At 37.7% G+C, this 24,865-nt stretch overlaps 1 protein-coding gene across 8 annotated transcripts in view; it reads right to left on the reverse strand.

Moving 5' to 3' along the window:
- The window catches only part of RUFY3 (RUN and FYVE domain containing 3), an 89,443-nt gene that overhangs the window by 45,206 nt on the left and 19,372 nt on the right, over window positions 1–24,865 (reverse strand). For 2 of the 8 annotated variants that reach the window (XM_059922889.1, XM_059922894.1), the window contains 2 exons: window positions 22,317–22,504; window positions 6,891–6,944 (listed from right to left, as the gene is read on the reverse strand). The exons of 4 other annotated variants lie outside the window; for them this stretch is intronic. In XM_059922889.1, coding sequence (XP_059778872.1) covers window positions 6,891–6,944; window positions 22,317–22,494 — 232 coding nt within the window. In that variant the 5' untranslated portion in view covers window positions 22,495–22,504. Of the gene's footprint in view, window positions 1–6,890; window positions 6,945–22,316; window positions 22,505–24,865 lie in introns of those variants that run through there. 2 more of the 8 variants (XM_059922892.1, XM_059922895.1) reach the window with 1 other exon arrangement.

The raw sequence follows: 24,865 nt of genomic DNA on the forward strand, positions 1-24,865 counted from the left end.
CCAGTCTAGCAAATTATAAAACTTGAGGTGTACAAATCAGAAACCTCTGATTTATAGCTGGTTGGTCAGAAGGACAGGTGACAACCTAGACTTGTGACTGGCATCTAAAGTGAGGGGGCCTCTTGTGGAGTCTGTGTTAACCCCAAGTAGACAGTGTCAGAATTGAACTGGTGCTGGAGAACTGGTGGGTGTGGGAAAACCTCCCCACACATTTAGTGTCAGAAATGTTGTGAGCAATAGAGGAAAACACTTTTCTTTTAGGTATCCATTTCTCTAATCTTTAAAAAATGTCCGTTTCTAATTCCAGCTTGCCCAAGAGTTCCTAAGAAACCACACTCTCTTCTTCTTCACTGGCCTCCCATATCATAATACAATCAATTTCAGTTTGGGAAAGTTTCCCAAACATCTTCAAGTACCTTTACCTGAAGAATTCCGTACCACAGAAGAATACCCAGAAGATTTCTGGGAACGTCTAGAAGTTGGGACAATAGTCAGTCTTCTCTGTTTTGATGCAACATAAGACATTTAGGTGATAAGTACAAATTCAGGAGTTCCTTACTCTGCTCAATTTACTCCATAGAAATAAGTTAAATACTAGGGGGCAACACAGTGATCTAGCACAGTTAGATCTCTGATCTAGAAGAGTTAGAGCTGTCTCTCTCAAATTCCGTGAGTGATATTGGGGAAGTTACAAATTTCTTTATATCTAACCTGTAAGATGTTGAGACAGACAATCCTCCATGGACTTCTTGTGCTACTTACATGTCTTTATGGGTTGTATCAGGACTGCAAGGCTCTCAATGCTCTTTTACCCAGGCCATTTCTCAGGGTTGTTTATGCAACTGATCATCTTAAGAGAGGAGGCTTTCCTACTGCTTCCTATAAAAACAACGGTTCCCCAAACTGTGTTCCTCAGCTGCAACACAGAACCACCACATGTGTAGCATTTTTCTAAGTGATACAGTGTCTCCCAGGTGCAACTCTGGTGCAAGAGGAACTGACACAAATGTGTTGATGCTCAGACTGCTTGCAGTGTCATGAGTAATAAAGTCTTTTGTCGTGTCCTTTGTCAGTATCCAAGAAATAGGCTAATTTTTTAGTTTGTAAGTAGAGTAAACCCCAACCTTGACAAAATACAGGAATAATCTCTACCCTTAACTTAACTCCCTGGAATAGTGTACACTTGTGCTCCAAATGAGACAACACCAAAAGTAATATAGTTAAAAGTATGATAAATTCCAGTATAGGATTTGAGGCAGACCCTAAATATGAAATTCACAGAAAACGTGGAAGAAAGTATTCCAAGTGGGGAGAATGGGTATGTGAAGTGAGGGTGAAGGAAATAAGAATGGAGTGGGGAGTTCTTCCTGGGGAGAACTGGAAAACAGGAAGGGTAAAGTCAAATGACAGGTCTCTAAAACTAGACCTGCATATCCAGGAAGCAGGCAATGGGAACCACTGTAGGTTTTGAGCAAGGAAGTCTTATGATTAGAACTTTGTTTCAGGATGATTAGTCTGAAAGGATTATGCAAAGTGAATCTGAAGAATTTGCGGGAGAGGATCAAAATGGCTTCACTTGAAAAACTGGACCTGTTAAGGAAACAGAGGAGTCGAGAATAACCTAAAGTTTTTGCCCTGTGAGCCTCGAATACTGTGCTGAAAATGGAAATGAAAAAAATTGAATAACTGTTTTGTAAGTAAGGGGTAAAATCAGCTTGGCTTTGGATACAATAAAAGATACAATGATGTGGAAGCATTCTAAACATAATTTTCATCACATAGTTGTAAATACAAACTAAAGTTTGGGTTGGGATAATCACTAGCCAAGGGATAATAGTACCAATGATCAGAAATAAGACGTTTCCATCAGAGGAGATGGTTTAAAGAGAAATAGAAGGATGCAAGGTAACTGGCCTTTAAAGGGTGCCAACAATTAAAGGCTGGGAACAGAACACAACAGACTGGCATTGCTGGAAGAGCTCTTTTGCTTATATCTTGGTAGCTAGAGCCAAAATGGATATACACCAGAGAGGCACTACAGGATACTGGATTATCTTTCAAATTAAAGGTCACAACCCCTTAGTGGGGTATAAAAATCGATTTAGTATGCCCTACAGTGTAAGGTTATATGTTGTTTCATGAAACTTTTGTTCTAGATATTTAGAAATAAATGATGTGTGTATGGAATTTCGATGAAAAAGTATTTTTGAGAGCCAACTAGGTTTGAACTTTGGTATAGTGGTTAACAGCACAAGCTCTGGAGCTAGCCTGTTGGAGTTTGAACTCTACTTGAACTCTTCCCCTAGCTGTGTAACCCTAGGCAAGTTCCTTTTCTCTTTTCTTTCTTTCTTTTTTTTTTTTTTGCACTTATTATTTTGAGACAATTATAGATTCACATACAGTTGTAAGAAATAATAGAGAGATACTGTGTACCCTTAACCTAGTTCCCCCAAAGGTAACATCTTGCCAAACTAGAGTAACTTATCACAACCAGGATATGACATTGAACTGTATCACAAGGATCCCTCACTTTGACTTTTTACAGCCACAAGCACTTACCTCCTGTCTCCTACCCCCTTATAATCCATAGCAACTACTAATCTGTTTTCCATTTCTGCAGTGCTGTCGTTTCAAGAATGTTATATAAATGGAATCATACAGTATGTGACTTTTAAAATTGGCTTTTTTTCACTCAGCATAGTTCTTGAGGGATCCATCCAGGTTATCAATAGTTCGTTCCTTTTTATTGCTGAGTAGTATTCCACTGGGAAAGTTTCTTAACTCTGTAGGCCTTACTTCCTTCATCCATAAGATAATGATAGGGTTTTGAAAATTAAACAAGTTCATGTATGTTAAGCATTTAGAAATGCTTGGGATGTACTAAGAATAAAAAATTGTGGGACTTCCCTGGTGGCACAGTGGTTAAGAATCTGTCTGCCAATGCAGGGGACACAGGTTCGAGCCCTGGTCTGGGAAGATCCCACATGCCGCGGAGCAACTAAGCCCGTGTGCCACAACTACTGAGCCTGCGCTCTAGAGCCCACGAGCCACAACTACTGAGCCTGCGTGCTACAACTACTGATGCCCATGAGCCTAGAGCCCATGCTCTGCAATAAGAGAAGCCACAGCAATGAGCAGCTATGAAGAGTAGCCCCTGCTCGCCACAGCTAGAGAAAGCCCACGCACAGCAACAAAGACCCAACACAGCCAAAAATAAATAAATAAATAAAATTTAAAGAAAAAAGGAATAAAAAATTGTTAGCTATCAAAATTATTATGGTCCTCCATAAGTAAGTTTAAAATTTTTATTTAATTTAAAATAAACCTTCATTGAATGTCTATGTGATACAGTGCTAGATGCTAAGAAAATTTCTTAGATATGTTCCTTCCATTTTTCAAAATGGTGGACATCAAGTCTTAACTCACAAAATATATCAAGGAACCAGCAAGCCATCTTGATGAGGTATTATTTCATACAAGTATATTATTCCCCTAATTCAAGTAATGTCCCAGCCACTCCAATGCTCAGAGAGATGAGTAATCTGGGCAACTGCAAGTTCACATAATCTGTTTAAAAAAGGTTTGTAGTAAGTACAGATAGGAATTCAATATTTATTGAGAAACTAAAGGTAGTAAACCATGTGCTTTTATTATTTCATTTAATCTTCATAATTTTCCGGTGAGTTTCAAAGCTTTTAGACCCAAATTAATAGCATATAATGAGATGAGATGTGAGATAATTGATCAATGTTGTAAGCATGACACGATTCCACCTTAAGAAGACATTTCATATTCTACCAGACGGGAGTTACAGACACATTGACTATAAAACCAACCACCACTGTAAGAAATCAGTTCACCAGAAAAACCTTCAATCTTGCCAAAATCAAAACAAAATAAAAGAAAAACCAAACCCCAAAGCTAACAGTTCAAATCTGTGACCTCCTAGAGTTTGTTATTTTAAAAAGCAGATTTTCAGAAGGCTGGAAGCCAGTGTTAGCACTTTTCCTATTAAAAAGCCACCTCTTATGACACATCCATAACAACAGATAAGGAACAGAATTAAAGCAGCTCAGCAGTGAAGGTCTCCTGACGAGATCTGAGCCTACATACATCAGCAGCTTTCTCCGGTTCTGACTGCAGGCTCCTCCCCAGACCCTGAGCCGCTCTGGGTATTACATGTGGCTAATACTCCATAACTCATGTTCATTCTTGTTACAAGTACTCACTTACAAAAACTCTAAGTTATGTAAACAGTAAAATTCTAGCATTTCATATAACTGAAGTGAGAAGAGATGTAGAAAATTGTATAAAAAAGACAAGGATGAAATGACTCAAAAAAGTTAACAAGTAAAAGCCATTTTCCTTCCCCCTTCCTTCCCCTTCTGATTTTCTTTTTTTAAGCTATATTCCAGAAAGACTTTTCTATAAGTAAGTTCTTGGCCAACATTACCATATACCACTTTACTGGTAATCTACTAAGATCATCAAAGTAATACAATTTACATTCTTACATGCACCCCTATGTTCATAGCAGCGCTATTTACAATAGCCAAGACATGGAAACAACCTAAATGTCCATCAACAGGTGAATGGATAAAGAAGATGTGATACATATATACAATGGAATACTATTCAGCCATAAAAAAGAACAAAATAATGCCATTTGCAGCAACATGGATGTAACTAGAGATTATCATACAAAGTGAAGTAAGTCAGAGAGAGAAAGACAAATACCACATGATATCACTTATATGTGGAATCTAAAATATGACACAAATGAACCTGTCTATGAAACAGAAACAGAATCAGGGACATAGAGAACAGTCTGGTGGTTGCCAATGGGGAGGGGGGGTGGGGAGGAATGGAGTGGGAGTTTGGGATTAGCAGATGCAAACGGGTATATATAGAATGGATAAACAACAAGGTCCTACCGTACAGCACAGGAAAGTATGTTCAATATCCTGTGATTAACCATAATGGAAAAGAATATGAAAAAGAATGTATATAAGTGTATAAGTGAGTCACTTTGCTGTACAGCAGTAATTAATACAACACTGTAATTCAACTATACTATAATAAAAAAAATTCACACATCTTCTGGGTTTTTCCCTTTTTGACTTCACCTATGACAATCATTCACAAAAATTCCAGCAAAAAGAAATGAAAAGGAGGAGGCTGACTCTTGTAGTAGGCTTGATTCTTGCAGTAGTACCTTGTATTAAAGAAACAGAATTGTGCCAGGGCTAAGTCATAGGGAAGAAGTTTCTAAGAAGGGCACAGATTTGTTGGCCTATATGCAGCATTTTTCTTTAGTACGTAGTCTATTAAAGGAATCAAAACCTTAAACCTATCTAGTGCCCGGTAAATAATAATAATAATAATAATAATAATAATAATAATAATAATAATAATAATAATATAATAATGATAATGGCATCTAACGTCAGTACTCACTGAATGAATCAACACTGTCCTCTTTTTTTCTTGTCTATGAACTGTCAATCAACTAGACAATACTGATCTGCCTTCTCATCAAAATACATGTAACTAATTACATTAAAAGTAGAATCAAAGACGGAATAAAAAGATAGCTTGACTATAGGAAATGAGATGAAACTCAGGATAATTTACTCATTCAAAGTAAAGTGCTGAAGAAGAAACTACTGGGCATCACTGGAGAGAGAAAACTGCCTTAGTTTTTTGTCTGGTGTGACCAAATCTACGGAGGACAATACTGTCCTAAGTCTGATCCGAATACTAAGAAGTTTAAGACAATCTCTGCTCTCAAGGATTTTACACTTTAACTAGGAATGTAAACACACAAGAATTAGAGAGCAAGCAAAAAGCCTTAAGCTCCAAGTTCTGCAGGACTTGAGTGAATGGAGAAATGAACTGGGCCAAAGCTGTCAGGGAGCGCTTCACAGAGCTCTCATCTAGACTAAATGGGGATGTAGGGGGCACAGGGGGAGGGAGAAGGGAAGTAAATGCTCTGGGTGGGATGTTACAGGAACAAGGCAGGAGAGGAGGCTGAGGTCAGCTCATGCAGTCAGTGAAAAGGCCAGTGTGGACAGAGTGGTGGGTATGCGTGTGCTAGGAGAGTGTACACTGAAGCTGGGGGACTTGTAGGTGCCCAGCCAAAGTGGGAGAACGTAAAATGATAAAGTGGAGCCAAACTTCAATATTTCTATCTTTATTATAAAATGTGTAAATCACCTTGAGATCCCTAAAGTTAGGTGCCAATTACAGAAGAAATAATTATTGGTTTGGGGAACCTTCGTACATTCGAACATATGTGCTACTTTTCAAGGTAATTCCACCAGAAAGGAATGCTATTACATGACCAAGCTCAAAATGACTTAATGTTATGGGAAATCTACAAATCAGAGCAACATTCCAGACCAAATACTTGAAGTTCCTGGGATCTGTTTGTTTTTAAACTGCTTGTTCATGGTAATACATATATATATATATATACACACATATATATATATATATATATATATACTTCTTTTCATGAATGATAAAAAAATTTACATCTTCCTAACAAATGAAAAAACAGCCATAGAAAAACGATATAATCGTGAAATAAAGTCCCCTTTGAACATATTATTATCTTAAAGGAACAGCATAAACATATATTAATCCTACTTTACTTGGAACCAGAAAGATAAAGATTTTTAAATGCAAGACTCTGAAAACCTAATCCTGTAAGAAGTACCTGCATGGAAAATCTGGCGAATATGCTTACTGCTCCAGTTACAGTCATGGGAAATAAAACCTAAAGCGGACACTTCCTCTTATGGAAACAATCAAAAGGTGGTTAGAAGATTAAAAAAAAGAAAAAGAAAAAGAAAAAGAAAACTGAAAGATGTTGGTGTGGCACGCACCTTCTGTATCATCGCGCATTTGCTCCACCAAATCTGTCAAATCCTCCCAAGAGTCTTTGCAAACAGCAAAAAGAAAGGAAAAGAAAGATAAAATGTCATGCAAGCCAAGAAAGAAAAGTGTTATTAAAAACAAGGTTTCAAAAGGGATAACTGAAAGGGAGATGCCTAGAACTCTTTGGGCTTAACTCAGAGATTAGCGGTGAAAAGCGCTGGGAACGTACCCAAAGAGGAATGTGACACTAACCGAGCAGAAATATCAACTACGACTATTAAATAGGTCTCAAAGCTAAGATTAATAATTTCAAGGCTTCTAATTTCACAGATCTTCTATGGGATCTGTATATCCCATAAATAACAGACTTTTTTTCCCATTGAAAATCAAGATGAGACTCTGTATTCTAGTGTACACAACAGGGACCTCATTCAGTATTTCTTTTGATCCCTTCAGTGAAGCTAAAAAAACATGTGGAATGTTTTTTAGACTCAGGCCAAATATCATGATGCAGAACTAGTGACTTTTCCTAAAACAACCAAAGAACAACCTAAATACCTTTCCCGAGCCTTCCACCCCAACAGCTCTCCTTCCCCCAAACAAAAATAAAGGACAAGTTGCTGTTTTGAAGATAAATCACTTATAATTCAATAAAGACAGATGTTTATTCAGTTAAAAGTATAGTACTCTCTCTCCCCTCTTACTATAAACTCAGTGTTCTTGTATACAGAATATTCCATGTGAGACAAAAGGACACAGATGTCAAGATTACAAATATAATAGATACTTTATTATAGTGTCTTCTACTAGTGTCTTAAAGCTGTAAGATCATTATCTGTTCTGAAATGAATTTTGAGAACCTATAGAAATTTTTTAAATGGATTAGGTTCATCCTTCAGTAACTCTGAAACCATGGTATTATACACAACTGCAATATTCATAATTAAACTCACAAAATCACGTGAATTTTATATGTGTAAATACGCAACAAATAAAGGTAAGTTCTCAGAGGATGAAGCATAACAGAAATGAGAAAATGGGCAAAGAATACTTTGCCCATGATAAGCCCTCTTTCTTGAAAAATTTATCATGGAAGCCAGCATAGGATCTGAAGCAATAACTTGGAGTAATGATCCAGAAAAAAGAATTTATCATTTGTCCTACTCACTAGTTCATTAAATTATCACTGTAATTAAACTGGTCAACTTTGGTTCTCACGTGGCCTAGTGATCTTCAAGTGGACTGTAAACGTTCATTCTAGTGTCAAATACAGGTTCAGTTATCCTGTAAAGATGTGCAAAAAACCCCACAAATATATAAAAAGTTAAAATTTAAATTTAAATTCAGAAAACAGGGAAGCAGATGGGGATCTAGTAAGGTGATATGTGATTAAAATGGAACTTTTTTGAAAACTACATAAATAAAGATTATTGGTTAGGTCAGACACAAAGACAGGCAATATAAAAAGTAATATAAAGGGTAATATAAAAAGAATGCAAGTACCTATACCCTATTACACTTGTACCGTTCCCCAGTTCAAAAGTTTAGAAATTAATGACTTAGAAAACCAAGCACAGGAGTACAGCTCAGAGAACCAGGATTAAATTCCTAACTTCTGTCAACATCCCAAGCAAGTCACTTTATAAACAGAGGTAGGAGAACATGACAGTTCAGAGAACAGACTCAAGAGCTGGAACGTGTGGGCTCACGTCCCAGCTCCACCCCTTACTGGCTGTATGACCTTGGTCCAGGTACTTCACCTGTTTTTCCTCAGTCAGTTTCCTCATCTATAAACCATGGACAAGAGGAGTAGCTATCTTACAGCCCTGCTGCAAGGAGTAAAAGAGTAAACACAGGTCCAAAATCTTTTATCTGAATATTTTCTGGCCAAATGTATTCTGAAATGCAGGATTTTATTTTTTTTAGAAAGGTAAAATGGCATATACTGAGGCCAACATGCAGAACCAGCAGGGCCTGAGACAGCACTTCACCGGCAAGCACATTAGTATTTCTGCAGGAAACATATGGATATTCAAATTAAATCGGATAAAGACTATAAATAGCCTTAAGTAAATTCAGGTCATATTCTAGCATCAAATGAGTTCAGGCAAATTTATGAAAAATGCTTTTGGTTTTAAGAGCTTTTTTTTGCATTTATGTCTAGAACACTTAGAAAGTATCTCATACAGAAAAAGCACAATATTATTATTTTACAATGAACTTGTGTTAAAATACATCATATATATATATTTGCATATATGATTTTCAAGTATAATCCCCTGAAAATATAATATGCTACAGATTTATATTATGTAGGATTATAGATTCATAAGAATATTGTTTTAACGATCATGTTAGTTTGCCATACAGACTTGCCATGTGACCTTGTGAAAATCCGTAAGGTGACTTCCTATTTTATTCTTCATTTCTTTAACTAAAAACTACATTTGTCACCTAATAAAAGTCTACTCTATTAAAGCAAAATATAAAGAAACTCCAAGATTTGTGCAAAGAAGAGCTCAGGAAAGTGAATTTCTAGGTGGAAATGGGTGTGGGTACAAGGGATCTCTCTGATTTTCCCCTTGGCATGGGCCATCTAGAGCACTTTTCTGTTCCAACCGGACATATTTTGTTCTGTTTCTAAAACAAAATATAAAATTATGAGTGTCAGAGCGATGGAATCAATTTAAAAGAGCCCTCCTCCCCAGAAAGGTAAAAGGTATGTTTTCTCCTTTTAAAGTTGTTACCCACTTTACCTTGGCATGCTCACAATTTTATTGTAATAAAGAATGGATACCATAATGCTCTTTTATAACCCCCAAAGAAGGATTTATAAAAGATTTTTAAAAATTGTGCCCTCTGGAATATGTTCAAATTATTAAAACAACAACAATAAAAGCAAAAGTATCTAATACATGAATCAAAGAGGTAGGTGGCAGCATGACCAACTCTTGTCTCTTTCCCAGAACATTTCCTTTTTCTAGGGATAATACTTTGTTGCCTTGAGCATGTTTCGCCTGGTCTAAAAAACTATATTACCTTTAATTTGTATCGTAATACATATTCACAAATTGCAAAGAAGCATAATCTAAAGCCTTGCTGGTTGATAACAAAAGATAGGTCTGGATTAAAATTTTGCTCTAGATAATGCATAAGTCAGAGCTGTAGCAATCAGAATTGTGCCAGATGTGCACTATAAATATTAAAGTGAATGGTAAAGGGGAGCTTCCAAAGTTACTCTGGCTAAACAGACAGCCTCAGTTCACTCAAAACACTGACTCACAAGGAAAGGAGTGCATACCTTATAAATGCCAAGTGGACTGTCACAGGGTGTGGTGGCATGAGACCAATGCAACGTCAGGACCACCACTCCACTCTAAATGCTTGGGTTAAATGGTTAAAAATGCTGCTCTAACAGACTCTATCATCTTATTTTTAAGATGCATATGAACAAAGACATCTTTTAAAGTCAAGAGATAAGAGACAGGCTGGAACTATACAAAGGCCCTGAATTAGGACACATAGGTTATTTGAGGTTCACTGAACCATTTCCTGGCTAAACGTGGAGACTAATTTACTTAGCTCTGGAAATATTTAATTAGGTGGTACTGTAAAATAGTTGTTCTTACGGTATGTGGTGACTCAATGATGATGCAGTGTGGTCTGGTAAAAGAGGGCCTAGCTTTGACATTGGACCCTGCATAGCTTCTACTTTTTTCTCTCCATGAGGGAGAGCTGAAGCTCCATCCCTCCTGAGAAGCACTGGAATAGACTCAAAGTGCCTCTCCATTGTTTATGTACCCAGGCTTGTGAGATCTCTCTTCTTCTTGATACGTTCTCTCTTCTTCTTGATACGTTCTCTCTTCAGGAGTATTATTACTATAGACGAGGGAGTTGCAGTCAAGTTTAGAGACAAAAGTAACCAAGTTACACTGTCTCCTTGAGGCTAGGTGTCTCTGATTTAGAGTGTTACTTTTTAAAAGTTTACTAGAGTTTCTTGAGAGTTTCTTGAGGGGAGAGCCTTCCTGAAGCCCCAACCACTGATCACAAATAACTCTGAAGGACTGTTGTGAAAATAAATGTTAATTAATTTAAAGTACTTAGCAAATCACAGGTACTCAATGTCAACTTCACGTTTATAAGAAACCAATATGTGCCCTGTATTTTGATTTGGCTACAAACTGGAGTCCTCTAAGTATATCTGCCATAATTATTCAAAGGAAATAGAGGGAATGGGATTGGGAAAAAAACAAAACAAAACAAAAACTAACTACTAAACACAGGGAAAGAACATAAGTCAATGTAAGTAGACCAAGGACAAATTTAGCAGCTGAGACACTGTTAAACAATAATATAATTAGGCTGGTAACCTAATAATAAATATTAGCAGAGGAACTGTCAAGCTAACTTAAAAAACTGCTAAGAGGTACTGTTATAATAAACCAGTAATTTAGGCCAAGGTCTATCTTCTCCCCAAAGTATAGTAAAAAAACAAAAATATCAGCAAAGAAATACAAATGGTCCTGGAAAAAGTAGTATTAAGTTACTGTGATACTGTGATTTATAATAAGAAATATATATTTGGTTTTCATGCCCAGTCCCTGACAGAGGCCTCCTGAAACCTTATAAACTCCTAAGTGAAAAATACACTAGGAGCATCTGTTGTTCTAATGAGGTGACTCTGGGTGGTCTCCTGAATGGGATCTGGTTCCCATAATTAGAAACTTGGAATTATCAGCACCACTCCCCCACCTCTCTGAAGAGACGAGAGGGGCTGGAAATGGAGCTAATAATTGGTCTTATCCATGTGAGGAAGCCTCCTTAAAATCCCAGTAGTACTGGGTTCGAAAGCTTTCAGGTTGGTGAACACATTCACACACCCAGAGGGTGATGTATTCCAACTACACGGGGACAGAAGCTCCTGCGCTCTGGGCCCTCCCAGACCTTACCCTACGTATCCCTTCATCTGGCTGTACATCTGTTTCCTTTATCATATCCTCTAATAAACTGGCAAACGTAAGTTAAGTGTTTCCCTGAGTTCTGTGAGCTGTTTAGCAAATAACTGAATTCAATAGAGAGGAGGTCATGGGAACCTGTGATTTGTAGCCCAGCCAGAGAGAAGTGGTGGGTGACCTGGGGACCTACAACTTGCACTTGGCAGCTGAAGTGTACGGTTGTGGGGTGGGAGGGAACAGTCTTGAGCGTCTGAGCCTTTGATCTGTGGGATCTGATGTTATCTCCAGGTAGGCAGAGTCAGAAAGGAGTTAAATTGTGGGACACCCAGCTGGTGTCGCAGAATTGCTTGGTATTGGGAAAAATCACACACATTTGGTGACAAGAAGTGTCAGAAGTGAAGTGTTCTGTGTGAAAGTAAAAGAGAGACACAAGAGGAGGAATGTAGGTTTTTCCAATACAGTTATCAACATTTGAGCTGTTTAATATTAACTGAGCACGAACGGGGAGCAAAGGGCTTTACTAAGGCAGTTAGGACAGTTAATCTGTACAGAAGAGACAAAGATGAAATATCCACAGACACTGCCCTTGAGGAGAACTACGTGACTATGACACAAGGTAAAAAGGGATTGGTATTAGATAAAAGAAGATAAAACAGATTCCTAAGTCAGGTGAGCAGCTAGGTGACACAGGGCCTGACGGGGAGTGAGGGGATGAAAAAAAGGGGCCTCCACTGCATCAGGAGACCCTTTGCCCTCTTGCCTGAATGGCTGCAATGGCAGAAAATAACGTCCCTGACTAACTGGACCTCAACTGGGTAGCTGCTGCCCATAGAAGAGGACACTGTGAAATTCTCAGATAAGACAGAGTACATCTCATACATACCCTAAGTTTTACAGCTCTTGGAGAAAGAAAAAAGAAATTCCAGCAGCCTTTTCACTGCAGAAAGTAAACTATAGCAATCTTAGAGAAGTGTGAAATTTCTCACTGTACAATCAACAGTAAAACTCATTCTCTTCTGCTAGGACATTGTCACTAGCTCAAAGAAAACTGCCCCCCCCCCCAAAAAAAAGATAAAACATTATCATGAAGTTTGCAGCTGCTGAATCAACTGTCCTAAAAACCCACAACTGTTTCCTTTGAAAGTTCAGATTTTAATACAGTGTGGGAAACCACAACCAACTGCAGTGGCGAAAGATAAAAATAAGTTGCAAAGAGGCAGCCAATATGAAAATTCATGACACCATGGCATTAAAAATTTTTTTTTAATGTTTATTGCAGCTTGGAAATGTGTATAAAAAAAGTAAAATACATTACTATTTGACCCAGAAATTCCACTTCTAAAAATGAAATTGTTCAAGTGAAAAGTGTTCAAATTATAAACATAATGATGTACCAAAACTGTTTGGGGTAGCCTAATTTAGAAATAACCTAAATATCTGTAATAAGGGAGTAAAGAAATTATGGCACATCCAAACATGTGAAGACATTAAATGAGGCAGTAGAGATTTCTATTTACTGAAGTGGAGAGAAAAACGGCAGGTCACACAAGACAGTTATGGGATGACCTTACATGCATAAAATGGTGCGAGTTTGTAAACGAACCACATGTGTATACATTAAAAAAGAGAATCAGGTTGCTAAACCTTACCAGTGGTTACTGATAGGTGCTAGAATTTTAGGTGAATTCTACTGTTTTATATTTTTTTACTTGTCTGTATTCTGTGACTCTTAAATGTGAATATATTATTTTTATAACTAGAAAAATAAAGTTGTTTTCACTAAAATTCATATATATATAATAATTCTAAATATATTTTTCTAAGAGAACCCCATTATTTTCAATATGCTGATATAATTTTTTTTATTGGGGAAAATTTAATTATGATGAAAAATAAATACTTAGGGGTCATTTGACAATAAGTATGTTTCACTGTCCCTCTACACATGTGTTTCTAAGCTCATCAAATTCATCTATTTGTTCTCTGGCAAAGTTCAAATACAAAAAATTGCAAGGGAATGAATTTTAGTATTTACTTCCCTGTACTCAAAAGTACTTCGTAGCAGTCCCAGTGGGGCTGGAACAACTGCAAAGGAAAATCATGCCCCATTATCCTCTCCACCTTCCCAAAAAAGGGGCACAACCAACAAACCCGAAATAATACAGAACCACACTGAAGCGCAGAGAATACTGTGGGTGCTCTCAAATGACAGCCTTGCTCTCTTCCTAGCCAGGTCTCACACGTACCCAGGCTTGGGAATCCAACAGCTTGAATTCCAATCTGAGATCCATCACTGAGTATTAGTTATCTAATCTGGTACAGCATTTACCTCTGGAAAATGATAAAGATGTCCGTGATTAGCTTAGGACAAATAACCTTCTGGCACTAGGCGCTGATAACCCAAAGAAGGGTTAATGTGAACTACACTAAGAAAGTCACACGTTAAAGTAAAAGCTCCGTTCAAAAATGGTCCAGAAAAAGCTCACCAACAGAGAGGAAAGACAGTAGTAAGGCACTGTGATTAATGACAGGGCACTAAAGCGGACTCCAGTGACAGGAGTACTAGGGAGTTGGGAAGAAACTGAAAGCAGACCTGAAATCAGAAGGAGAACGCTGATTTTAGGGAGAGCACATTACAGTCAGCTCAGAGGAAACATGTAGCTCTTCTATGGTTTCATTACGGATTGAGGTGCAAATGGAACTCTGCTGATACTTCTCTCCCAGATTTCGGATCTTATAAAATCTCAGAGGCAAGTGGGTAAAATTTACCTTGTAAGGGTGACTAGCCAGACTATTCCCAGAGCAGAATAACAAGAAGGGATGAACCTTGTCCGAAGAACTTTGTCTGGTAGGCTTCTGAGACGGTAGTAAAAGCTATAACCTCTTCACTTTGAGAAGTTCACAAAGACTGCCTTGTGCACACGTAATCACAACTCAGAGAACCTGACTATGAGACTAACCGGGTTGGTGGCAACAGCTATTCCAATAATCTCACTGAGGGCAGATTACAAAAGGAGGAGTGCCAGAGCGAAATCAAAGAACAACACGATTCTGTAAAACAGGGAATCCTAACAACTCAGGTTTTATTTTCTGAACACAGGAAAGGAATAAATCAAATGCTGTACTAAATGCACCTAAGTCTAAATGCTGTGGGTCACCCTTGTGCACTGCATGCAGCATTTAGACAGCTCTGAAAACAAAGCATGCCAAAAAATAAACCCTGACCTGTGACCTGGAAAAACTCAAAATGTTTACTAGAAATATTAAAAAAATTATAGTGGAAATTGAATCTAAAGCAGTAGCTCCACTTTTAGGCTATTTCGCCTATTCATGGATGTGGGAAACTCTGTCATGGAAGGTACTTAACTCTGAGTTAGAAAGATGGATGATTGCATATCTACAGTTTTCATTAAGCTTTTTTCTTTAAAGAAAAAAAATAACATTGTTTCCTGATTATAGTAATATATTCTCTTGTAGAATATTTGGAAGACATAATGAAGTATGAAGACTATAAAAATCATCTGTAGTTCCATTATCCAGAGAAAACCACTTTTTTACATTTTTGGTACATTTCCTTTCACTTGTGTGTACGTGTACCTATATTTAAATCAAATTGTGGCAACTAAGACCCAATGCAGCCAAAAAAAAGAAAAAAAAAACTGTGACCACAGTGTATATGTGGCTTGGGAGACAGCTTTTAAAACTTACTATATTTTAAAAAATACCCTCTGCCATTAAATATTCTTCCACAACACCATTAGTGTTTGTTGTATTGATGTTCTACAATTTATTGAACAATTTTCCTGTTAGGTTATTTAAGTTGCATTTAAAGTTTTGCTACTATAAATCATAATGTAGTGATAAATATATATACCTATATATTTTGCCTTTATCTCTGATTATTTCCTTAGGATAGATATCTGGTAAAACCACTGGAACTTAATTTTTCAAGGCTCCTGATTCACACCGATAAAGTGATTTCCAAAAAGGCTGTACCAATATATATCCTACTAGCAGAGCCCTATCTGAGCCTTCCCACACTTTCATCAGCACTGAATATTATTCATAGATATTTTAAACAACAACAACAAATTATTTGTTGTACTAAACTTCCATTTTTGAAATAAGGTACAGTGAGTCTATAATATGAGATAAATGATTTTTAAAAATTTAAAATACCCAGAAACCATAAGTTATGTGTAATGGAGGGAAGGTATTCCAATAATCTTTTCATAATCTTTTCTTTTAAAAGTGATTATTTTCTGGGGTTATGAGACATTAATGAGTTCACCTAAAATGTGTTAGATAGCTACAATAAACAGTACACAGTAATATAAGGCCTTCTGAAGGATGCAAAAGAAAAGTTTTACCCTAAAGAACTTTCTGTATAATCTCATAAAGTATGAATCACATAGGTTAAAATAAATCACTGGAGAATGATTTCAAGTGCATTCAGTCAAGTGACATAGACAGTATCCAACGATTCAGGAGATGAAGGATATTGGACTTGTTAGAGAAGGTTCACTGATGAACCCTTTCCTAATTTAATGTCAGCACGGAGAATCTAAAGCGGGAATAGTATAACAACAAGAATAATCAGGGTTTCGGCAAAGTGCAGAATCACAGCCTGGTTGAAGTAGGTAAGCATTGAAAAGGAGTTTGAAAAAACATTTGATAAGTAAAATTACCCAAAAGAAGGGCACGGGAATAGTTAGCTAAAGAATAAGGATTCAACATCATTACTGTTTCAGACAATCCATAATCATGAACATTACCGCTACCACAAACAGCTTTCCACGTCATTTTGCACATCTACTTGAGAAGCATTTTAAATTTAGCACATAGAGGTGCTGCCTGCCCACCAAGTCAGTTTCAGCAGTGTGCCATTTTTACTGTTTTGCAGCATCTGCACAACTATGTAAATATTTTTATGGGCTTTATAAAAACGGGTGGAAAGAGGAAAAAAAAAACCCAAGTGGATAAAATGCTAAGGTATCCAATTTAATTGACGGCAATCACCAAGCCTGCCCCAATTGGCATGCTTTTGGCCTCATTTGGATGCTCACTGGACATAAGCTGGTCAATGCCACGTTCAATTGTGTACAAAACTACTGGAAATATGTCACCAGAGACTGGGAGGAAGATGTTCTTTATGACACGCAGGTCTATTGTTGGACGTACACTCACTGAATTGTGGTGTAGGTGAGCTGCATGTGGGTTGGATGGAGGCTCCAACACTTACTACATCTCTGAATCTGTCCATTTGTAAAATGGGGATAACAGTACCTAGGCTCAAAGGGTTTTTGTAAGGATTAAATGAGATAATGCATATATATTACTTAGAGGAAAACAGTTCCTGGCACAAAGTAGCTGCTCAGTAAAACATAGCATCTCTTCTTGCTACACCACCACCACCACTACCACCTTTTCAGGAATATTCTACATTCAATATAAAGGTTTCCTGAAACAGGCTCTTGTACAAGAATGAAAAGTTTACTTTCTTGAAGACTCATTTGGCAATTTTGTAAAGAATGAATCAGTATAGGAAGAGAAATGGTTTGGAGAAAAGCTAAAAGTAGGTGTAGGAATCTGGATGTGACATAATTAGACCCTGGTAGTTGCGGAAACTAAAATGAAAGACAATATTAAGCTTCTGTTGTGGAACGGAGCACATATATCCCTCTTTTATGGCCTAACACATACAGCACTATTTGTTTAATCATAGCAGAAAACTACAATAGCCAGATGCCTTAAATCTGGTTTATATAATTTCATACATATATATTTCATACATTGGCTCGTGTACCATGGCACTGCAGTGATTGCCATTTTACTTGTTGAACTACCCTACCTCCCACTTGTCAATAAGCTCAGAAAATACGGAGGAGCGGTCTTATTCACTGTGCTGTACCTCAGGACCTAGCATAGTGTGGAGCATAAATTATAGGTGGGGTACTTAAATGTACATTGAATTAAGGGCCGAGGTTCTGATCTTATGATAAAAACTGTGTTTTTTACACACTGCTTTTTTTCTTTGGGGGTTCTAACAGACCCTAAGGATTTTTCCCCTAGAAAGAAAAAAAGCACAGATGTAAAATTTTATATATAATTTTTTGAATCATGGTTCCCAGATTTAGAAGCCCTGCACTAGACTGTAGTGAATTCATGCTATGAAGTTTCTTGGTAAACAGCCATTTGGCTTCCCCTGACAAAATGCCCACTGGGACATGCACTTGTTTCATTAAAACATATGCAGGTCCCAGGCAGGATGGGGTTTTACTAGTGTGCAGTGATATTAATGAGTAAAAGTATGTTAGTAAATGTCAATGGAGTTATCTCAGCACCAGACACTATCCACAGTCACTGGATAACAAACATTTTCCATTTCATCTTCAGGGGATTTTTCCTTGCTTATTATATCAGTAGCGTATTCCCTATTGAATGGAAAAACCTGATCCTAAATCTACAGCCATACTGTCCTTTGGGAAGTGTGGTCACCCTAAGTGTTATCTGGCTTTGAATTCCATGTGCAGTTCCTAAGGAACAGGATTGTCCTTTAGCAACTAAGTAGTTCACACTTGCTTTACAGCAGCCTCTGACATCTTCGTTTCATCTCTTTTCCTTGACTGTGAATTCATTGAGGGCAAGGGACACCATTTCTTAGTCTCTAGAACTGGACTTTGCATCAAGGGATGCCCAATAAATATTTCTGACCAACTGACAGACCAAAACACACTCCTTGCATGTGGTGCAGTATCATTACTACACTCACAGATGTTACATATAAGCTATCTCTTTATACATTACAGTATAAGTGCCAGATACTCTAAATGAACACTAAAGCAAAATGAAACTACCAGGGGAAAACTGCAGAGGTATGCAGTAACAGCATGTCTGAAGTCGGCCATCACATACAGTTCTCTATAGTAACACTAAAATCAAAGACTTGAGCAGAGATTCTCTCCTCAATGTGTCTGCTCAATGTATCATTTCTTCATAGTCTGCCTCTTATTATCTGTATTTGAGAAGGATATTTTCTAAGTTAAAAAAAATAATTCAGGGGCTTCCCTGGTGGCACAGTGGTTGAGAATCTGCCTGCCAATGCAGGGAACATGGGTTCGAGCCCTGGTCTGGGAAGATCCCACATGCCGCGGAGCAACGGGGCCGTGAGCCACAACTACTGAGCCTGCGCGTCTGGAGCCTGTGCTCCGCAACAAGAGAGGCCGCGATAGTGAAGAGGCCCGCGCACCGCGATGAAGAGTGGCCCCCGCTCGCCGCAACTAGAGAAAGCCCTCGCACAGAGATGAGGACCCAACATAGCAATCAATCAATCAATTAAAAAAAAAGACTCATTTCCTCCTCTTCCCCTTTAAAAAAAAATAATAATAATTCAAAGCTTATAGTTGTCTTTATAACCAAATGGTATATTTTACTGCACTAAACCGATCATCTGCGTTTCACCTCTCAATGCCAGATTCCTCTTCTTTAAAAGAAGGTTAATAGGAAAACAAGTATTTCTTGATAACTGCGTTTTATCTTTAACCGATTATTTTCTCGTTTATATGAATTTAAGCTACTAACCTTTAGTCTGTCTGGTAAACAACTAGTTTAGACTACTCCAGAAGGTTAGATATAAAAACAGAAATACACACTAAAATGGCAATAGATTTAAGAATGGGGCTTAAACTGTTGCAGCTCAAACCACTGCTCCATGAATAACTATTACACAAATAACTAAATTTATAGGGCACCTTACATTAATTATCTCATTTAATCCTCCTAACCTACTATCTGGTAGGTACCACTCCTAACTACTTGCTATACCCGAGCTTGGCCAGCTCACTATGTACTGTCTGAAACGTCCCCTCCAACCCCTACCCGCCACGGTGTCAGCCTGGTGATCGTCTAGTGATCACACAAGGTCAAGCCCAGCCCAAGTGTCACTTACTGGATGAAGCCTTTGCTGAACCTTCTCCCTACAATTAAAGATTTGGAGATTTGCTCCAGGTTTTTCAAAAAAAAGCGTATTAAAAGAAATGAGAGAAAGATCACCTCCTTGACCACCAATAAGCACTGAAATAATTAAGTGAGTTTTTATTCCCACATATTTATGAGTTAAGCTAGGCAGAAATTCTAGGTCCAGGCCTACACTTTGGACAGCACAGTGAAGGAAGGAACTCTGTTTTCAGAAAACAAAAGTTGGAAACCACCATGCTTGTAGTGCTGAGGCCACAAAGTTAGTCTATATTATCCTCTTAAGAGGATACATTATGCTTTTGCCCGTTTTCTCTTGTGGGAGTCAGAGGGCCCCAATGCAGGATTTGCGTGGTCAGATGTCTGAAGTATTCTCTGAATAATCCTGTGCCTGGGCACCAGGTGCTCCATTTTGTCAACACAGAAAGATTCCTATTATCACTGGCCTGGTGATCACCACTTAAAGGTTAGTAGCTAAATTAAGCTTAACAATTGTCACTAGCATCAATATTAAAGCAGACATTTCTTTGGTTCAAATGACTGTTTAGACATCCAGAGTTAGCCAGTGGAGCAAGGAAATAAAATCCCTGTATTTTATTTACCTGGTTTCCTAGATCACGAAACCTATAGATGTTTTCCTGGGTCTGGACTTTCTTTTATTACTTCTAGTGCTAATCATTTGAAATTGTTGCTTCTTTTACCCAATTTAAGGCAGAATTCCAAAATTCATTTGTTAGCATTTCTCTATTTTCCTCCACACCCTCCATAGTTGATTCTAAGGTGTTGGGAACTTCCTGTTTGTCTGTTTCCCTTAATCTAAGGATGTGCCACTTAAGCTTAGGTTGCAGCCCTCATCCATTTTCCATCACAGATTTCTCCATATTGAATTCAAACAGCACCACTACAAATGCTTATGTGAACCAAACAGCTCACTTTTGCTCACTCACAGGAATCTTGCTCAAAAAACAAATATGTATTCAAGTTATTAAATTTGTTAAAAGTTATTCTGAGACACTGACACACTAAATTTTATAATTAAGGGAATATTTGATATTGCATGACTTTCAAAATGAATATTTTTTAAAACAAAATATGCAAACTGAGGCATTTGCTAAAAGACTTCTTGGTAGCCTTCTAAAAATGTACTTTTCTTCCCTAAAGATTTTTAAAGCTTTGGAGGCTGTTCTGAACAGTACTGGCATTGTATGCAGTTCTAGCTGATGTCTTCTAACCCCTGTGCACATTCTGAAACTTAGAGCCGAAGGAAGCTGTCCAGCTGACTAACCAATTGTTAAAAGATGCAAAGGGCCTTAAAAACTACTTAAACATTGCCGTTAAAGACACACCCAAATGACTGCTTTGTGTTGTGATGTTAACCCTCTCTAAAAGTGTCTAACTGGGAAAATAAAATCCTTTTCAGACACAAAGGGTGAAATCTGAGTCATGATAAGATTGCGATGACGCTAGGTCAAGGGAAAGGAATCACTTTTCCTAACCCAATTGCTAAGTGCAATTCACCTTGTGCCCTCTATCCTGCAGTATGTCTAAACATTAGGCAGATTTTATGAAGAATTTTTATTCTCATACGTGAGCATTTCTGTCTTCATTATTTTAAGGGTAGAGAATAAACACTAGCTAAGAGGTCACTACATAAAAATACAAAACAATTTGACTCAAATTATGACTCATGTTAATTCTCTTCCTTACCGTATTAAGAGAATTTAGGGGTAGAAGATGAAACGCTCTCACAATTTAGAAAAGGTTCTGGGAGAAAGTCACAAGTCAAGAACCACAAAGGTTTCAAAGGTACTGACAGTGGAAATTTCAAATGGGTCATCATAGATACCACAAATAAGTTATAAAAAGCAATGACCAATAGGTTCCATGGGAAGGAATTACCTTATCAATCATGCTTTTTTAAGGCATTGTGCTTTTTTAAGACACCATATTCATTAAATAAGCACTGAATGTAAAATTGCTTTCTCATCTAACCTTATAATCTATATTATTAAAGAAAAAAAATGTTTGACCAAATATTTTCTAGATATCATAGCCTGTTTAACATTATATCCTGATGATAGGATACCCTTCATGAGCGTTTCAACTATATCACGTACAACCCTATAATTATGGTCATCCTTTTTTATCTTTATTAAGAATCACTACAATTTCTATAATATTTTAGCATCTAATCAGAATTAATAGCTTTTTCATTGTTGATTAGGGTCAGATGTGATAAGTGACCTCAAACGTTCTTTTTAGAGGCTTCAAGACAAAGAACTCTAAACAAGCACCAGCATCTTTTGAAAGGATACCTCAGGGGGCAGGGAAAAATTATTTTTCCCAGTAAAGTAGAGAAGGGGAGCTGGTGGTAGGTAAGGATGAAAGGTTTTCAGGCTTGTTAATAGTTTACAGCATGGGTTCTTCCTGCCTCTCCCTGACCCTCCCCGCCCGAGTAACAATGGGGACGCTGGTGAGATACTAGTGGATGGGTTCTGACCATACCTTCGTGGGTAGGCTCTGGGTCAGGTGTAAGTGAGATGTCATCCAGCTCTCGCAGGCAGAGCCATTCTCCATCCATAGACACTCGGAATTTGCAAAGGTAGATGGTCTCCATAGCAGCCTGTGTGATCTTGTCAGTGGTGGGGGTCGGCATATCGGTGGGAGGCGTCAGAGCCGACATGATGACTCAGCTGGGACCACAACACACACACACACACACACACACACAAACCCCACAAAAATAATTAAAGCCTCCTCAACAAAAACCCCAAATCCAAAGCTCTGCAAGAAAGCTCTCAAGAAACGGGGTGGAGGAGGTTAAAAAAAAAACACACCTTATGGTTTAAGAACCAACTGTTCAAGATAAACAATTCTACACTATCTCTTCTCATAGACAGCTCCTACCACCTGGCAAAATAAGATGATGCTTGTCTTCTTCCAGCTTCTCTCTTGTTATCTTCCCTTCCCTACCTCCTTCTTTTTCAGCTGAGCCAGAGGCTTCAAATCCTGCACGGCCGATGCTACCTTAGCTGGCTTTGAAAAACTGGCCTCTGTATGAGTAAGTGAAAAATCCTCCTTCTGTGTGCAGGAAAAAAAAAAAGTACAAAAGAAAAAAAAAAAAAAAAACGAACAAAAAATAAACCAATATTTTCGATTTAGCTTAAAAAAAATCCTGAACTGCAGAAATCACTTCCAGGATCTGCTCAGAGGAGCTGGGATGCTGAGTTCTGATAGGATTGGTCGTGCGCAGTAAGCAGGGTGTTGACCAAAATGGCTGACTAATGAACTGAACTGAAAATTCAGGCTCATGTGACCAGCTGCTCTGAACGTAGGGCGAGCAATTCCCAGGATGCTTTATAGATGCTGCTGATGCAGGGAGAGCAATTAGGCTGCTAGCTCTCATCCTGCACAACCCACTTCCAGACTATGCTAGTCAAACTGTGATCAGACATAACACAATGCACATATCCTCATCAATTCCCCTCTCTGTGGGATAAAAGGGCTGGATAACAGGAAGACAATTGATACTGGGTAATACTGCACAGCAAAGATGGTAAAAGAGGTAGTTAGATTACTTTAACAAGCACATAATTCACCTCTTTTTTCCTTATATACTTAGCTATCAAAATTCTTTGCTCTGCTAAAGGTGGTGTTTTAAGAAAAACTAAAGCAGATTTTCCATTTAAATATCATACTCTCAGGCATTCATAATTTCTTTCTCCAAAGTACAAAGACCTAACTTTTTAGATAGGACAGAAGTGCAAGAAAAATAAACTTGAAGTGAAAAAAGTAAAATCCTTCCTGATTAATGGCAATTTCCCCCTCCCTCTTTTGATATTGCTGTATTTACCAAGTTTCTGCATTAGATTAGTTTCTAGTATCTTAAAAATTCTCCCATCCTGGAACATGCTAAGGGCACATTATCCAGTTCTCCTAAACCAATCAACCAGTTTACCCACTCACCACATATCTATATTATCCAATGAGACCTCTATGCCTTGGTAGCAAGAAGTTAGGTACTTGCTTTCTGAGCTACATAAATAACAAGGAGATAAGGGATGACAAAGATTTTCTTTGAAAACGTTTTGGACGATTGAAAACAAGTTTTTGTTTGTTTGTTTGTTTTTTGTTTGTTTTTACTTAACGGTCTGGTTTTTAGGAGGAGCACAAAACTTCAAGAAATATGTCCCAAGATGATTAATTGTGTTCTAGGATTTCTTATCAGAGGTATATCTAAAAACTGAAAGAAAAATTTCTCCTTGAGTATTATTAAAATTTCATAAATTTAAAAAAATATTTATTTATTTATTTTTGGCTGCGTTGGGTCTTTGTTGCTGTGCACGGGCTTTCTCTAGTTGCAGCGAGCAGGGGCTACTCTTCATTGCAGTGCACGGGCTTCTCATTGAGGTGGCTTCTCTTGTTGCAGAGCACAGGCTCTAGGTGCGCGGGCTTCAGTAGTTGTGGTGCACGGGCTCAGTAGTTGTGGTGCACGGGCTTAGCTGCTCTGTGGCATGTGGGATCTTCACGGACCAGGGCTCGAACCTGTGTCCCCTGCATTGGCAGGTGGATTCTTAACCACTGCGCCACCAGGGAAGCACAAGTGTTTTATATATATATATATATAAATATATAAATATATATATATATATATATATATAAATAACTGAATCATTTTGCTGTACACCTGAAACTAACACAACATTGTAAATAACTATAATTCAATACAACAAATTTTTTTTTAAGTAAATGAAAATGAAAGCCATACTGGAATAAAGTGTTTACAGCAAATACAAAAAAATTCATAAATGCTTCCATCCTAATTTGAGATTGAACTCAGAAAAAATGCTAAGAACCAGATTCTGTAGGTAAACAGGTATTTTCATATTATTAGAGGGAAGGCAATCTGGTACAATCTAAGAATACATATACGTATATGCTTATTTATAATTAGGAAGAAAATCAGCAAGTTACTAAGGAAAATAAAATATTCCAACTAGGTTTACTCATTTCTATTTAAATCTCTTCCAACATTATTCTACATCTGGACCAGA

This window comes from Balaenoptera ricei, chromosome 5 (genome assembly GCF_028023285.1).
Source record: "Balaenoptera ricei isolate mBalRic1 chromosome 5, mBalRic1.hap2, whole genome shotgun sequence".
Lineage (NCBI taxonomy): Eukaryota > Metazoa > Chordata > Mammalia > Artiodactyla > Balaenopteridae > Balaenoptera > Balaenoptera ricei.